Genomic DNA, 14,734 nt, shown 5'->3' with positions numbered 1-14,734 from the left:
TGGCGGAGTCACACACTGTCACACACTGGTCACTGAGCGGTAACGCGGCGCGGGGTGAGCAGCGACCACGACGACCGACCACGCGCAGACGACGCCGAGCAGCAGCCATGGCCGAACGCCTCAACCCCAACATGCTCTTCGCCAACTTCAACCAGGACTTTACGTGAGTGAGTCCTCCACTACCGCGTGCTCGCCCCTACTCATCTCCGTAGATGCATCTCCGTCGGTACTCGGAAAGGGTACAGCATCACGAATTGCGATCCCTTCGGACGGGTGTATACCATGAGTGCGTAACAGTATTACTACGGTGTGTGTCTGTGCTGACGGCTGCGTAGATGATGGAGCACGCGGTATTGTGGAAATGTTGTTCTGCACATCGTTGCTCGCGTTGGTCGGCGCCGCGGACCATCCCCATCTGAGTCCGCGCAAGTTGCAGATTGTGAATACCAAGGTAAGCATGACAGATTCCGTAGCCCAATACACTGGACTGCACAGAGCTTCGCAAATCTGGCCGTGTTCTGCTATATGCTGGATACTAACTACACCCACATGTAGCGGCAATCCATGATCTGCGAACTCCTCTTCCCCTCCTCTATCCTCGCCGTCAAGATGAACCGCAAGACGCTTGTGATCGTGCTCGAAGTCGAAATATACATCTACGATATCTCAAACATGAAGCTCCTGCACGTCATCGAGACGACTCCGAACCCTAACGGTGAGTCCATCAGACTCCGTGCATGCAACTCAATACCTACCCTTTGCAGCAATCGTCGCCCTCTCTCCCTCTGCCGACAACTCTTATCTCGCATACCCTTCACCCGTTCCCTCACCCACGCTCGCTCAGACCTCCGCCACACAGCAACCCACACCCGCTACGCCGGCACCATCGACCGGAGACGTTCTCCTCTTCTCCACACGCTCTCTGACGGTCGCGAACGTCATCCAAGCACACAAATCCCCCATATCCTTCCTCTCTGTGAACTCTACAGGCACGATGCTCGCCACCGCGTCCGACAAGGGAACAGTCATCCGCGTTTGGAGCATCCCCGGTTCGGAGAAGCTCTACCAGTTCCGACGCGGGACGCGTGAAGCGCGCATCTACTCGCTCAACTTCAATCTCGTATCGACGCTTCTTGTCGTCAGCTCCGCGCACGACACAGTACATATATTCAAGCTCGGGCAAGGGCGGGGTGGTACCTCGGTCAGCAGCTCGCAGTCACCATCCAGTCCATCAGGTTCGATAGACAGCCGGGAGGGCTCGCAAGGATTGGACGGGGGATATGACGCGTACGTTGACAAGAAGAAGGGGAACAGTGTTTCGTATGCCTTCTTCGATCTCAACGCGGTAGTGTCAGCATACTCACCGGTCTGTCTAGGTCCACATTGCGCCGGAAATCCCTCCATCTCACGAAGAACCTCACTTCGTCAGTAGGCGGCTATCTTCCGAACACGCTCACGGAGATGTGGGAGCCCTCGCGAGACTTCGCTTTTCTGAGGTTACCAACAAGCGGCGCGCGGTGCATCGCGGCCCTCAGCGGGTATGCCGCCGCCACAGCGTAACCAATGCACGATGCTAATAACGCGATTCGCGCAGTACGATGCCGCAGGTCATGGTGATCTCTTCGGAGGGGTACTTCTACTCCTACAACATCGACTTGGAGAACGGCGGCGAGTGTTCGCTCATGAAGCAGTATAGGTGTGTCCCAATCTTCCAAATACGCGTCTCCCTCTGTCCGTTTCAGTGCCCTAAACATCTATCATCCAGCTTGCTTGACTCCAATGACGAGAAGAACGACTGAGGCGCGACATGGCAGACGACTATATGCGGGTCATGCGCAGCCGGAAGGCCGTTGCTGCGCATGCTGCTGCCCGCCCGCCGTTGGCTGACTGCGCGCGTTTACGACCTTGACGATACCGCGGAGGAGCTATCTTACACTGTAATTCTAAGTCCATCTCAGTTATGTCGTATGTCGGGCGGGATATCTGGAATGTCATCGGCTGCGTTTTGGTGTCCTTGGTTGGTGGGCTGGAATACGAGCGCGTGAATCGCGAACTTGCGGTCGCGCAGAGGCGTAAAATACTAGAAGACGCAGTGTACAGTACTGTGATCGTAAAACAACAAAGGGCATATGTCTAGCTGGGCATACGTATGCACAGGATGTACCATGACCTATCCTTCCATCCAGGCTACAAACTATAGGACGTGTCAGGTCTGCGCGTATACGCCGACACGCCAGCCCGCGGGTATCAACAGCCCTCCGCTCACTCGTCGCCCCGCCGCGCAAGGAACACGCCCATGTCGCTCTTCGTCCGCTGGATTCCGCGCAGGCCCACGCTTGGGAATGATGCCACGGGCACATGCCCGCCGTCGCCCTTTTGCTCGACCGCACCTGCGTCCATCTGCAGCTCCTGGACGCCGAAGTCGCCTGGAATGCCCTCAAACTCGTCCTCCGCGCCCCGTGGCACGGGCGCTAGAGACAGACGAGGTGCATGGCCGGGAGTGAACACGCGCGGGCCCGCGGCAGCGGGAGGCTCAGAACCGCCAGGGGAGACGAGCGAGGCTGTCTGTGAGGCCGTCGCAGACGCAGACGAGCCTGAGTTAGAGACAGAAACGGAGTGCGACTTCGGCCGCGTAGACTTGCGCCGGTGCTTCCGCGCGCCGTTCGTGCTTGACAAGGGCGAAGGCGGTGCGACTTCCGACGCAGGTGAGAGCGGGGAATGCGGGATCGGCTGCTGCGCGATGAACTGGTGGTTATATGGCGCGACGCCCGCGTACTGGTACTGCTGCGAGTTGGAGCCCGTCCCGGTCGAGGTTGAGCGTGTCTCGCTAGTGCCACTGCGCCCGCCGGTGATTGTGCTCCGTCGTGGACGGCGCGTGTATGACTCCGCACCGAAGTCGGCCCCGTCACCTTCGGCTTCGGCCTCTTCCTCAAGGGCGGCGTCGGCGTCGAAGGGCTGTGAGAGCTGGCCTTGAGCGAAGGGGCCGAAGTCTTGCGAATCCGAGACGGACATCGAGCCTGACCCTGAGCCAAGGCTGGGGGAGAAGGGCCCGTCGATACCGTATACTGGGCCGCTTCCCTGTAGCACACATACAGTCAGATGAAGGGGAACGAAATCAATAGCGGACGTGAACACCTACCTGAAAGCCTTCGAACTCCTCGTCCCCGTTAGTCTGCTGCTCCAATGCTCGCGCCATCGCCGCCCGCTTGAGCTCCCGCTTCTCCCTCCTCCTCCGCCTCCTCTCCTCCTTCGCCCTTCTCTCCTCTTCCTCGCGCGCCACCGCCTCCGTATGTCTCGCCGCACTCATCTCCTCAATGGCCGCCACATCGAGCGGCGCCGCGTCCGAGTCAAGCGTATCCGTCGAGATCGTCCTCGAACGCTCGCTGCGCCCCTCGCCCCCGTCCTCGTTGTCCGACTCGGGCAGCTGAATCGCGGGCGGGCGCCCGAACAGGTCATAGCCGAAGACCCGAATTTGCTTGGGCGCGCCGCGGCGCCATTTCTTCCGGCTGCCCTTGCCCTTGCGCCGGCGGTCGCCAATGTTCGAATGCAGTGAGAGCGTCTCGGCGTCGTCAGAGGCGTCCGCGAGCAGGCCCTCGAGCTCGTCTGGGCGGGCGCGAGAGGGGGGGATGATGCCGCTCGCGAGGAGCGCATGGCGGTGGGCGCCGCCGCGCCCGTGAGCCTCACCGTTGTCCTCGGTGTCAGAAGGGGCGTCGATCTTGAGGCAAGGCAAGCAAGAGGAGAAGGCGGCTTGGAAAGAGTCGGACCAGGAGAAGTGCATGTAGGCCATCGCGGTTCGTGAAGAGTGGATGCTGCGGGACATGCGTCGTGGGTGGAAGTATACTGTGCGTTACTGCGGACCCTGGTGAGGAATGTAGGTTGAGCACAGAATGTTCAGGCGTGAGTTGAGAGGGTCATGAGAGTACGTGAAACGGCGGGAGGGAAAGAGCTGGTCTGCACGAGGCGGCAGGTAGCGAGAGAGAGCAATAGATGGCCTGACAGCCGCGGCACTCCCCCACAATCACGGCGTCCGGTAACCTCCTTCAGCAACACCCGCCCGCGACCAACTCAGGTCGTCCCACATCGTTTCGGATGTTTTCTCTTACACTTACTTGACTGTGATTCCAGCACTGTAACACATATGTTTCAAACGTACACAGGTAACGTCTGCATTGCACCACTTTATATGCGGAGTTATGTAACGGAATGGAGTGTCGAAATGCTTAAATGCTCGTGGACCCCCGTGAAACGTAAAAATTCCGACCCTGTCCAGCTGCGCGGTTCAGACACCTGGCCACAGGCATGCATGGCCAGTGTAATAGGTAGTAAACGGAATTCAGTATTGCAGTCTACAACAAATACAGTACACACAGAGGATAACACAGCGCTGACCGACCGTAACAATGAGTCCTTGCTCTCTCTTCAGTCTTCCGAGATTTCGACATTCCGCGAGCCCCCCGGCGTTGATTGGTGCTGCAGTACAACAACGCAGTCAGCTTCCCTCTGCCCACCGCACAGCCTCCTCTCCAAGTCCTCCACAGAGGTAGTTCATATGGGCATTCGGACACTCACCTGCCTGAGCTTTGCCAAATGGATCTTCAGGGTCTCCGCGTAGTTTTCGAACCCGAGCGTGACCATCGCGTAGAGGATATCCTCCCCGCCGATCGTCTTGCGCTTCTCCATCTGGCACTTCTCCGCCGCCTCCGACGTGATGAAGGAGATGAACTCGGACACGCACTCCTGCACGCACTCCTTGGCCTCCTTCGAGATCTTCGCTGTCGGCGGCACCGACCCCTTCATGATGCGCGACACGTTCGCAATCTACGCGCGAGGACGGTACGGTTAGCAGTCGACGCGGAGGCGCAGACGGTGGCGCGCGCGGACGAGGTAAAGGCGTACGGGAAGAAAGCGGTCCTGCTCGCGATACTCGCCAACCTCTTGCTCAGTGATGGGCGCGGGCGATGGTGCGTCTTGGACAGGCTGGGGAACGACCCCCGAGCCGTCGTCCTGCGGGGCGATGTTCGGGGGTGCGGGGACGAAGTCGGACATGGCTGAGCGGAAGCCACTACGTAGAGCGCGAATATGGATGGCGCGGTCGCACCGGCGACCAGAGAGTGCTACGGATGCGGATACGCAGCTGGAGACGTTCGAAAGAGGGTCGCGGCCGTCGAGAGCGTTGAGAGCATGGTGCGCGCTCCCGCGCGTGTCGGCGCGACAGTCCTGGGAGACGGCACGTGCTATGACGCGCGTGGTCTGTGTCGGTGCCCTCCGTCGTGTATCGCGGCTTACCGCGAGCCTCCGCCATCGAATGCGTGAAGCCAATACTCCTGACGATACAGGACGATCCGTTCGCACTGGTTGCAGGTAAAGCCTCACGATGCTGACATAAAACATGCCGATGTATGCGCAGATACTACGCCTGCGCATATTGCGACATAGCCGGGTCGCACAAAGACGCTTGCAGCCCGAGCTCTCACCGGTGAGAAAACACTGCGCTCTGTCAATACGGTTTGCTCACTACCACGAATAGCGACGCTTCATCGGAAGAAGAAGCATAGAGGAGAGCCGTTCCTCTTCGTGACTCGATCTTGGATTATACAGACCCTCGGGCCTGGTCATGTGTGAACGAGAGCATGACGGCCAGAACCTACCGCTCGCACACCATAAAAGGCCTCCACTACAGCGGATCAGCCCACAGTGTACATCGCCGTTCCCCCTGCCAGTGCCGTTACACATTCTCATCATGTCTACTACTCGCCCCGAGTACCTCGTGCGCACCACCGAAGTGCCCTTCGAGTCCCTGCGGCACCTCATGCACCCCATGGACAACACCAACCAGCGCTACACCGTCTCCCTCGGGGACAGCGTCGGCCTGACCAAGCTCGGCATCCACTTCTGCCGCCTCCCCCCGGGCGCGACCTCCAGCACGCTGCACTACCACACCAACGACGAGGAGTTCTACTACATCATCGACGCGGGCGGCGACGACGCCGTGCTCCTCGTCTGGGAGCGCCCCGAGGGCGATAACGGCGATAAGGGCCAGGGCGCGGCGGCGCAGGGGAAGAGCGTGCCGCGGGAGGAGACGATCAAGACCGGCGACTTTTTGGGCTTCAAGGGTGGGGACAAGGGCGCACACGCGCACGCGCTGAGGGCGGGCGCGAAGGAGGTGGTGTATATCGTTGGCGGGACGCGGATGCCGATGGATAGTTCGGTGTATCCGTTGTTGGGGAGGCGTGTGCTGACTGACAGGTCTCAGGGGGGCTTGCAGACGTGGTTTGTGGAGGACAAAGACATGACTCCCGTACATATCCCGCCACCCACGGTAGTGTAGTTTTCTTCCTCGCCAGAGAGGTAGTCGGGCAAGGCGCCCTTGACGATTATTCAGGAAGTTAACGAGCTACCAGTGCAAATGCAAATCAAGTAATAGGTTCAGCGGAGGATTTAAACTGCCGCGCCGGTCGGCAGCGTGCTCGAACAAGCGCTGGTACCTTTGGCGAGATCTGGCGTTGAGTATAATGTGACAGGCTGAGAGTCACAAATTATACCCATATGTCGTTCCATCTTCACAGCATGCCAGTATTGTGAGCCGCTGGGCCATCTGGCAATTCGATCCTGGTAGTTCATGTGAGATCGGGAGGCTTGCTTTGGTCGCTATAGAACATATAGATGTAAAATACAGTCCTACTAAACATACAACAGGGCGAAAAAAAAACACAGTAAGTACAACCTTTACCGCAGAAATAGGCAGAGCATCGAGAGCAATCCTTGGGTACTCAGCTCCATCTCAACTCGTATCCATCTGGTCCGCATCCTTTCCCCCCTCGACTGAGCCACCCATGCGCTCCAACAGAGCTCTGACGTCCTGCGCGCTCCCAACCTCATACGCTGCCGCAGTAGCTGCACTCACAGCCGAGCTCCCTTCCCCAAACGCATTGCCCGCCGGCTCGCTCTTCGCCCTCTCCTTTGCGCGCTGCATGAGCTGTTCCACCGCCCAGTTGAGGTACCCGGTTTTGCTCGTCTCCCAGGGCCGCTTGCCCGGCTCTGGCACCGCCCCGGGATCGAGCGCGGCGTCGGACGGGTTGGGCGGGGGAAGGGAGGCGACGGAGTCGAACATCATCTCGAACTCGCTTGGGAGTGCGAGGAGTGCTTGCATTTGGGGTGCGCGGAGGAAAGAGAGACGTTCTAGGCGTTCGCGGGCGTGCTCAAGATCTTTCCCAGATCTGCGCACTGCGCGCGAGTACAAACGCTTCAGTTTGCGTTGCTAGTTATTCTGAGTGTGAGCTATCGCATTGAATGAGGAAAGGCATAAGACGCACTGCGTGTACTTTTCTTCGCAACTCGTCAATCTCCGCGAGCAGCTCCTGCTCCTGCTCCGGCGAGTGCTCCAAGTCAAGGCCCGCCTGGTGGGGCGCGACGATAGGCAGGTCCGCGGGGACGGCGAAGATGTTGCGCATCGACCACGCCTCGAAGAAGTCAAACGCGACGTCGACGTGCGACTCGAGCAGCGTCTGGAACGACACCAGGCCCTGCTCTATCTCCTGCGTCGGGTCCCACTCCGCCGCCTTCTCCGCGCGCGCGTCCGCCCAGCGCTGGAGGAACTGCTCCATCGCGTCGACGCTCTGCTTCGCCTCGTCATTGGCGATGTTGATGATGTCGTCGAGGAGGAACTGTGGGATGAAGCCGAGCAGCTCGGGGAGGAGCACGGAGGGTACGGTCGGAGGCGGCGCGGCGGGCGCACTCATGATGGCGAGGAGGGAAGGCGTGACTGCGTCGACGCGTCACGGACGCGTTGAGAGCGCGTCGTGTCACGAATCGTCACATGGTGACCGTGGGCGCTTACGCTCGCAGATCATGAACGCAGTTGAGGTGAGACGTGTTCGACCTCTTCCATGAGTACACCACAAAGATCTCTGCGTCTTATATGTGGCGTGAATTCTCAACATGTATGCTGCATTTTATCTTTTCTTTCACGTCTACTGACCGCTACTTCATCCTCACAAGATTGTAGAAGTTGAAAATGCATGACAAACATAGTGAAATGTACGGAGAGCACAAATTCAATTGCGTACGGCATCAGTCGCACGTCCTCACACCCCGCTTGCTGCGTATCTTCAGGTCGCGTGTATCACGTAGCCTTGTCGCGATCGATGGACGCGCTCCAATCAATACGCAATTGCATTCCTGCGTGGGTCCAGCACCACCCCCGAGGCCCCCGGCGCTGCTGTGCCTTTTCCCGCTACGGAAACCCGTCTCCCCTTCATTTTAGAAGTGGTTCGTTCCAGGCCGCCGGGCTCGACCATCCTACCGGTAGTAGGCTCGTCGATGTGTGCCCATATCGGGCGGGCATACAGGCACTCCCGCACCCCGACGGCGGAAGTGCTGCATTTGGGCATGGTGGCGCGCAGTCCGTCCTTCCAGCATTGGCCCGGGCGGGAGCCAGGGGCCCTTCGGGACCGGAAGAGCTTCCTCGAGTGGGTTCTATCGCTGCTGAACAAGCACTTCGGAAGTTCCAGGTACGGCTCCCAGCTTGATACAGGCTCAGAGTAGGTGCTCACGTTCCCGCAGGTACCCGCTATCAAGCCTACGGGCCCGCGCTGGACCTCCGCCCCCTGTGGAGCACTGACCGGTGGCTCTCCGAGATGCACCTCCAGGATACCGGACTGTCAGACTCGCTTCGTCATACTCGCGTGCTATCTTCTATCATCAGCTCATAGTACGGCTAACATGTCTATTTCGGCGACACAGTGACGAAGTTTCAAAGAGGTCTCCAGGGTAAGTTCGTGGATGATCATATCAGGCTCAACTCGAATCTCATCGAGACCGACGCCCTTTCAGTCCCGATTCGAACGAGATTGGTGCACAGTATTGGGATGGGTATCGCAAACCGATCAACAGCGCGGACGCTGACGGTCCATCTTTGTCACCTACGCGCGGCTTTCTAGCTAGGCCGAGCCATGCTCGGCACAGTTATTCGTATTCTGCGGGCCTTCTGCGCCCACGACGAGCTCGACCCGACGAACGGGTGCGGGAGGTGCGCACATCCTCGATTAGAATTCGGCGTGGACGAGATCCAACGATCGTTCCGACGTGCAGTTCGGTTCAAAATGATCGGCAGCACAGCTTTTTTCCCTTTTCCGTCCCAACCGTACTTTCTCTCCAAGAAGGCACCGGCCAGCGGTGGGTGCCCACTCCACCTACGCCCGTCGAGGGCCTGCAACACTCGACCTGGTACGCTCTTTCTGTAACGTTTGGGCATAATAAATCGTCTTGCTAAGCCTCGTAATCAATGCAGGCAGCATGCCAGGTGCGGGGGATCACTGCGCCGGGGACAGTCGGTCCTTTGCAGAGCGAGAGTTATCTCCCTGCATGCATCCGCTATCCGCCATCGACGCCTTTCTGTTGGTGGAGAGGAGGGCGGATGCCCTCTCCTGGCCATGGGCCTGGACTCTTTCTCTCCCTCCCGCGGATACGTCTCCACGATGATATAGGTTCCGCCTTTTTGGCCAGAGGACCCTCATCACCTCGTCTCCTCACTCTCGCTCTCTCACCTCCTTTCACTTCACCCTTCGCACTCTACCACTTTTTGCACTATGTCTGTTCCTCTCGAGTTCCTCAACGACCTCTCGGCTCCCCCTGCAGGACAGTCCCTCGGCGACCAGCTCGCCGAGGTCGTTACCGACAACGGACGGGTCAACTCGCTTCTCGACTGTCTGGCGACAACCGACAAGCCTGCCCTCTACTCTCCCGACATGACAAGACCGCCTCTCACCCACGCCATGCTTCACGACCACGTCAAGAACTTTGCTCTACCCACATCGGGGCTGCACGAGCGACTCGGTCCCAACGACCGGATCATGCTCGCGCTCCCCACAGGTGCGGAAAATGCGGTCGTCATCATGTCGATCGCCAGCTACCATACCGGCGCCCCTGTCAACTTCAACTGCACGGCAACTGAGTTGGCGGAGGATGCGCATCGCCTGAAGGCGAAGGCGGTCGTCACGACGAGGGACGCGGCGAACCGGTTAGAGTTGCGCAAGCTCCGCTCGGAGCTTGGCGCGGAGATCATCTTCGTGCACCCGCGTTCGCTTGGTGCTGCCGGTTTGTACGACATGTCGATCATGACCGACAGCGAGGACGAGGAGGAGTGGGATCAGATTATCTACAACTTCCCTCCCCCGTCCAAGCTCCACTGTCTTACCGACCAGTCTCTGGTCTTGCATACTTCCGGGACTAGCGGAAAGAAAAAGGTCAGTCTTCGCCGTCGATGCTCTTCCGATTTTTTTCGTTGACGCATATCTGCAGGTTGTACCTTACAACCTTCGTTGTCTTATCGTCGGGACTTGCTGTGTCAGCAAGTCTTGGGATTTGTCCGTCGAGGACGTGAACAGTACGTCTCTACACGATCACTAGTCTTTTCAACCGCTGATCATTTGTTCCATTGCAGTGAACATGATGCCGCTATTCCATGTTGGCGGTATCATCCGCAATCTGTGGGCCCCGATGTTTTCGGGTGGTTCCGCGATTATGTGCGCCGGTTTCGATGATGTTGCTTTTTGGCCTATTGTTATGGAGCGTGGTGCTACTTGGTACGTATCCAATCCTTCACGCATACTCCGCAGCTGCTGACTGTCTTCGCAGGTACTACGCCGCTCCCACTATGCATCACGCTATCCTCTCGTCCCGTCCCTCGCACATCAAGCCACTCAACGATACCCGCATTCGCATGATTGCCAATGCAGCGGGTGGTTTGTTGCCGTCTCTCGCGCAGGAGCTGAAGGACACCTTCGGCGCCGTCATCCTGCCCTCATACGGCATGACGGAGTGCATGCCCATCGCATCGCCTCCCACCAACTACCAGCTCGAGCGTCCTGGCTGCTCCGGCATCGCATGTGGACCTTACATGTCCATCCGCGACCCCTTCAACCTCGAGCGCGAGATGCCGATCGGCTCTACCGGCGCGGTCTCCTTCCGTGGCCTGCCCGCGTTCGACGGATACGAGAAGGAGATCGGACAGCCCCTCGACACCTCGTCCTTCTCGTCAGCGGGATGGTTCGACGGCGGTGACATGGGTTTCATGGACTCCGACGGCTACCTCTTCATCACCGGTCGCTCGAAGGAGATCATCAACAAGGGTGGCGAGGTCATCTCGCCGTTCGAGATCGAGGAGGCCATCACCGCTCTCGCCAAGGAGCGTGTCAAGTCTACCATCGCCTTCTCCGTCGAGCACGAGGTCCTCCAGGAGACGATCGGCGTCGTCATCGTTCCCCAGCCCGACCAGCCCCGTATCGGGCTCGGCGAGCTGCTTGACATCCTCAAGGTCCAGCTTCACCCATCGAAGTGGCCTTTCGTCATCGTCTACATGGACGACTTGCCCAAGAACAACGCCGGCAAGCCGCTCCGCATCAAGCTCGCACCTCGTCTCGGCATCCCCGTGATGACCGACGACACCCCGCTCGTACTCCGGTACTTCGAGGCGACAGCGCCGGACAAGAACGTCCCGCTTTCTGAGCCCATCCCCTCCACCCGCGTCGTCCCGGATGTGAAGCTCCTCGAGGAGGAGCTTCTCAAGATCCACGGAGTGCAGGAGGTCGACATCCGCATCTCCGACATTGGCACCCCCGAGGTGCTCGTCTCCGTCACGCCCATCTCCGAGCTCGACTCGCACAAGCTCGTGGCGTTGCTTCTCAAGCACGTTCCCGGCTACAGCATGCCCGACCCGCTGTACGTCTTCGAGAACCTGCTCGAGCGCAAGAAGGACGGGTCCGTCGACTGGGAGTACATGGAGTCCGAGATCAAGCGCCGCAACGCGTCCAGCCTGTCTGCGCGTGCCCTGCACGTCCGTGACATCGTCGCGGAGCTGCTCGACAAGGACGTCGGAACTATCGCTGGTGATAGCGACTTCTTCCTCATCGGCGGCAACTCGCTTCTCCTTGGCCGCCTGGCGCACCACATCCGCAAGGATATGGGTGTCACGCTGAAGGTCTCCGACATCTTCACCAGCAGTACCATCAACGGTATTGCGGACCTCATCGAGGCCGAAGCGTCTGGCGAGACCGTCCAGGGACGTCGTGGAACCGCTTCTGAGAAGGCGGCGATCCACCGTTGCAGTATCTCCTCCAACGCCAGTACGGTACGTCACACCTTTTTATCCCTTGTTTCGCTTCGCAGATTACTTACCGATCCCTGTAGCTCGTCGGTGAAGAGCGGAAGACTCGCTCGCAGACGCACCCCCTGGCTCTCATCATCCAGGCGCTGCCTGTGATCATCTTCCACCCCATGAAGACTGCGTTCACGTGGACAGCGCTGTTGTACATCCTGTCGCGGTTCTCGGGCTTCGTCTCGGTCGGCTACTGGGAGCGTGTCGGCGCACTACTCGCCGCCATCGTCTCAGCCCGCCTGCTCGCTCGTATCGTCTGCCCCATCGCGGCGATCATCTTCAAGTGGGTCGTCATCGGCCGCTACGTGCCTGGCACGTACCGCTACTGGAGCAACTATCACCTCCGGTGGTGGATCACGAACCAGTTCGTGCGCATCGCCGGCCGCGGTGTCTTCGCCATGCACCCTAGTATGGAGTTCCTCTACTTCCGTGCCATGGGTGCGCACATCGGCAAGAACGTCAAGATCGAGAAGGGCGCTCGGCTTGCCGAGTTCGACTTGCTTTACCTCGAGGACGGCTGCCGTATCGACAAGGCCCTCGTCCGTGGCTTCTGCGTTGAGCGCGACGGCTTCTTCCGCCTTGATCCCATCGTCGTTGGCAGGAACGCTGCGGTCAACACGTACACCAACATCAGTCCCGGTGCGATCATCCCCGAGGGCGCCGTGTACGGCCCCCACTCCTCCTCGTTTGACGAGCCGTCCCCGGATGGCTACGACACGCTCAACCGCACGGAGGCGCCGGAGCCTCACTTCCTCATGAAGCTCCTCTTCGCGTTCCCCATCATCTTCGTCGTCATGTTCATCTCCTACATCCCTTGGTTCGCCGCCCTCGCCGGCCTGCTCACGCAGACGATCGGCTCGGACGGCCTCAGCGACCTGCAGGCGATCATCCGTTGGTTCGCGTCGCCGACGCGGATCGGCTGGCACGTACTTGCCCGCATTTGCCGCGAGATCTTCCCGTCCGTAATTCAGGTGGCCCTCGGGATCGTCGTCAAGCGCACGCTCGGCTTTCACAGGGAGATGCCCGTGTCGGAGATGTCGCAGTGGACGCTCACGCGCCGCTACATCAACAACACCCTCCTCGACCAGAAGACGATCAAGAGCGCGTTCGACCTCATCGGCTCGCACTACGAGACCACCTCGATGATCTACCGCGCCATGGGCGCGAAGATCGGCAAGCGCGTGTACTGGCCGGGCTCGGGCATCTTCTGCCCCGACCCCGAGTTGCTCGAGATCGGCGACAACGTCATCTTCGGCTCGCGCTCAGAGGTCTTCACCACGGACTCTATCGGGTCCGCCAGAATCACCATCGGTTCTGGGTCGATGATTGCGGACCGTGTCGTGCTCATGCCCGGGGCCAAGGTCGGCCGCAAGGTCGTCATGGGCTCCGGCGCGCTGGCCAAGCGTGACGGTGAGTACGGAGACGGCTCCGTCTGGATGGGCAACGACCGCGGCGAGGCTGTCTGCTTCGGTAAGCCCAACAAGGAGACCACCGACGAGGTGCTCTCGACGCCCTTCGGCCGCGCCTTCTACGACCGCGACGCGTCCTACTACGTCTACCCCTACTGGTTGCTACTCATCGTCTACTTCCTCGTCAGCGCGTTCAGCGCCGGCTACTGGGCGATGGGCCCCGTCATCGTCACGCAGATCGTCAACGCCATCCGCCGCCTCCACCCCGACCTCGACCTCTTCGACGGGTCCGGCTCGGAGCTCTTCATCCTCTTCGGCCTCGTCGCCGCCTGCTTCATCTTCGTGCTTTCCTGCCTGTCCTTCTTCATCATGCTCTGGGTCATCGGCACCAAGTGGATCATCATCGGGCGTCGGCGCGAGGGCCGCTACGACTGGGACCAGAGCTCGTACTGCCAGCGGTGGCAGCTGCACCTCACCGTTGCGCGCCCCGTGCACCGCGGGTTCGACAACGGCGGTATCCTCGGCGGCATCAGCGGGTCCGCGTACTACGCATGGTACCTGCGCGCCCTCGGAGCCACGGTCGGTAACGACTGTGCGCTTTTCGCGGGCGGCAAGGTCGGGCTCATGACTGAGCCCGACTTGGTTGAGATGGGCAACAACGTGTCGATCGACGACTGCTCGGTCGTGGCGCACATCAACTCGCGCGGCAACTTCTCGCTCAACAAGCTTCGCATTGGTCAAGGGTACGTCTCCTTCTCCTTCACTTGCTTTTGGACGTTGTACTCACAATCTTGTCCTTAGATCTGCGATGCGCGCTGGCTCACGTCTGCTCTCCGGAGCGGCGATGGACGAGTCTTCGATGCTGTGCGAGCACACGCTCCTCACCTCTGGCGAGACAGCGATGGCGGGCGCGGCGTACGCTGGATGGCCCGCACGGCAGCTTGACGACGTCTTCTTCCTCGAGCGCGTGCCCTCGGGCGCGTCTCAGGGCGCGGACATCCCGCTTGCGCGGGACTACAGCCGCATGGACCACATCCGGCGGTCGATGTCAATTGCGGTGCGGGACTTCACCGCGGACTCGACGACCGCGGGGTCGTCGGAGAGCGGGGACGCGACCGAGACCGAGAAGGACACGTCGAGCAAGACGGGTCTGATGGTTTAGACTGCTAGA

The 14,734-nt window shown here is 59.9% G+C and overlaps 6 protein-coding genes across 6 annotated transcripts; 3 read left to right on the top strand and 3 right to left on the bottom strand.

Annotated features, from left to right (window-relative positions):
• Positions 1 to 107: 107 nt before the first annotated feature.
• Positions 108 to 1,799, top strand: TRAVEDRAFT_40964 (WD40 repeat-like protein; the record flags this gene model as incomplete). Its single annotated transcript, XM_008047253.1, has 8 exons — positions 108 to 163; positions 213 to 286; positions 336 to 451; positions 556 to 715; positions 765 to 1,320; positions 1,377 to 1,538; positions 1,595 to 1,696; positions 1,766 to 1,799. 8 exons carry the CDS (start codon positions 108 to 110, stop codon positions 1,797 to 1,799), a joined length of 1,260 nt encoding a protein of 419 aa, XP_008045444.1.
• Positions 1,800 to 2,262: 463 nt separating this feature from the next.
• TRAVEDRAFT_40963 (uncharacterized protein) lies at positions 2,263 to 3,787 on the bottom strand (the record flags this gene model as incomplete). Its single annotated transcript, XM_008047252.1, has 2 exons — positions 2,263 to 3,078; positions 3,140 to 3,787. The coding sequence occupies 2 exons, from the start codon at positions 3,785 to 3,787 to the stop codon at positions 2,263 to 2,265; spliced, it is 1,464 nt and encodes a 487-aa protein (XP_008045443.1).
• A 534-nt stretch (positions 3,788 to 4,321) lies between these two features.
• TRAVEDRAFT_176121 (histone-fold-containing protein) lies at positions 4,322 to 5,163 on the bottom strand. Its single transcript, XM_008047267.1, has 3 exons — positions 4,897 to 5,163; positions 4,570 to 4,818; positions 4,322 to 4,470 (listed from the first exon to the last, which is right to left on the bottom strand). The coding sequence occupies exons 1-3, from the start codon at positions 5,044 to 5,046 to the stop codon at positions 4,420 to 4,422; spliced, it is 450 nt and encodes a 149-aa protein (XP_008045458.1). The 5' UTR covers positions 5,047 to 5,163; the 3' UTR covers positions 4,322 to 4,419.
• A 536-nt stretch (positions 5,164 to 5,699) lies between these two features.
• TRAVEDRAFT_176118 (uncharacterized protein) lies at positions 5,700 to 6,431 on the top strand. The gene has a single exon (XM_008047266.1). It carries the CDS (start codon positions 5,741 to 5,743, stop codon positions 6,326 to 6,328), a length of 588 nt encoding a protein of 195 aa, XP_008045457.1. The 5' UTR covers positions 5,700 to 5,740; the 3' UTR covers positions 6,329 to 6,431.
• A 190-nt stretch (positions 6,432 to 6,621) lies between these two features.
• Positions 6,622 to 7,744, bottom strand: TRAVEDRAFT_157100 (Mis12-domain-containing protein). Its single transcript, XM_008047265.1, has 2 exons — positions 7,314 to 7,744; positions 6,622 to 7,258 (listed from the first exon to the last, which is right to left on the bottom strand). Exons 1-2 carry the CDS (start codon positions 7,737 to 7,739, stop codon positions 6,782 to 6,784), a joined length of 903 nt encoding a protein of 300 aa, XP_008045456.1. The 5' UTR covers positions 7,740 to 7,744; the 3' UTR covers positions 6,622 to 6,781.
• A 1,843-nt stretch (positions 7,745 to 9,587) lies between these two features.
• Positions 9,588 to 14,725, top strand: TRAVEDRAFT_67637 (acetyl-CoA synthetase-like protein; the record flags this gene model as incomplete). Its single annotated transcript, XM_008047264.1, has 6 exons — positions 9,588 to 10,244; positions 10,300 to 10,384; positions 10,442 to 10,583; positions 10,636 to 12,127; positions 12,187 to 14,306; positions 14,365 to 14,725. 6 exons carry the CDS (start codon positions 9,588 to 9,590, stop codon positions 14,723 to 14,725), a joined length of 4,857 nt encoding a protein of 1,618 aa, XP_008045455.1.
• Between the last annotated feature and the right edge of the window lie 9 nt (positions 14,726 to 14,734).

The sequence above is a fragment of the Trametes versicolor genome (genome assembly GCF_000271585.1).
Source record: "Trametes versicolor FP-101664 SS1 unplaced genomic scaffold TRAVEscaffold_17, whole genome shotgun sequence".
Classification (NCBI taxonomy): domain Eukaryota; kingdom Fungi; phylum Basidiomycota; class Agaricomycetes; order Polyporales; family Polyporaceae; genus Trametes; species Trametes versicolor.
The sequence above is the reverse complement of the archived record's forward strand: the minus strand, read 5'-3'. Positions and strand labels throughout refer to the sequence as shown.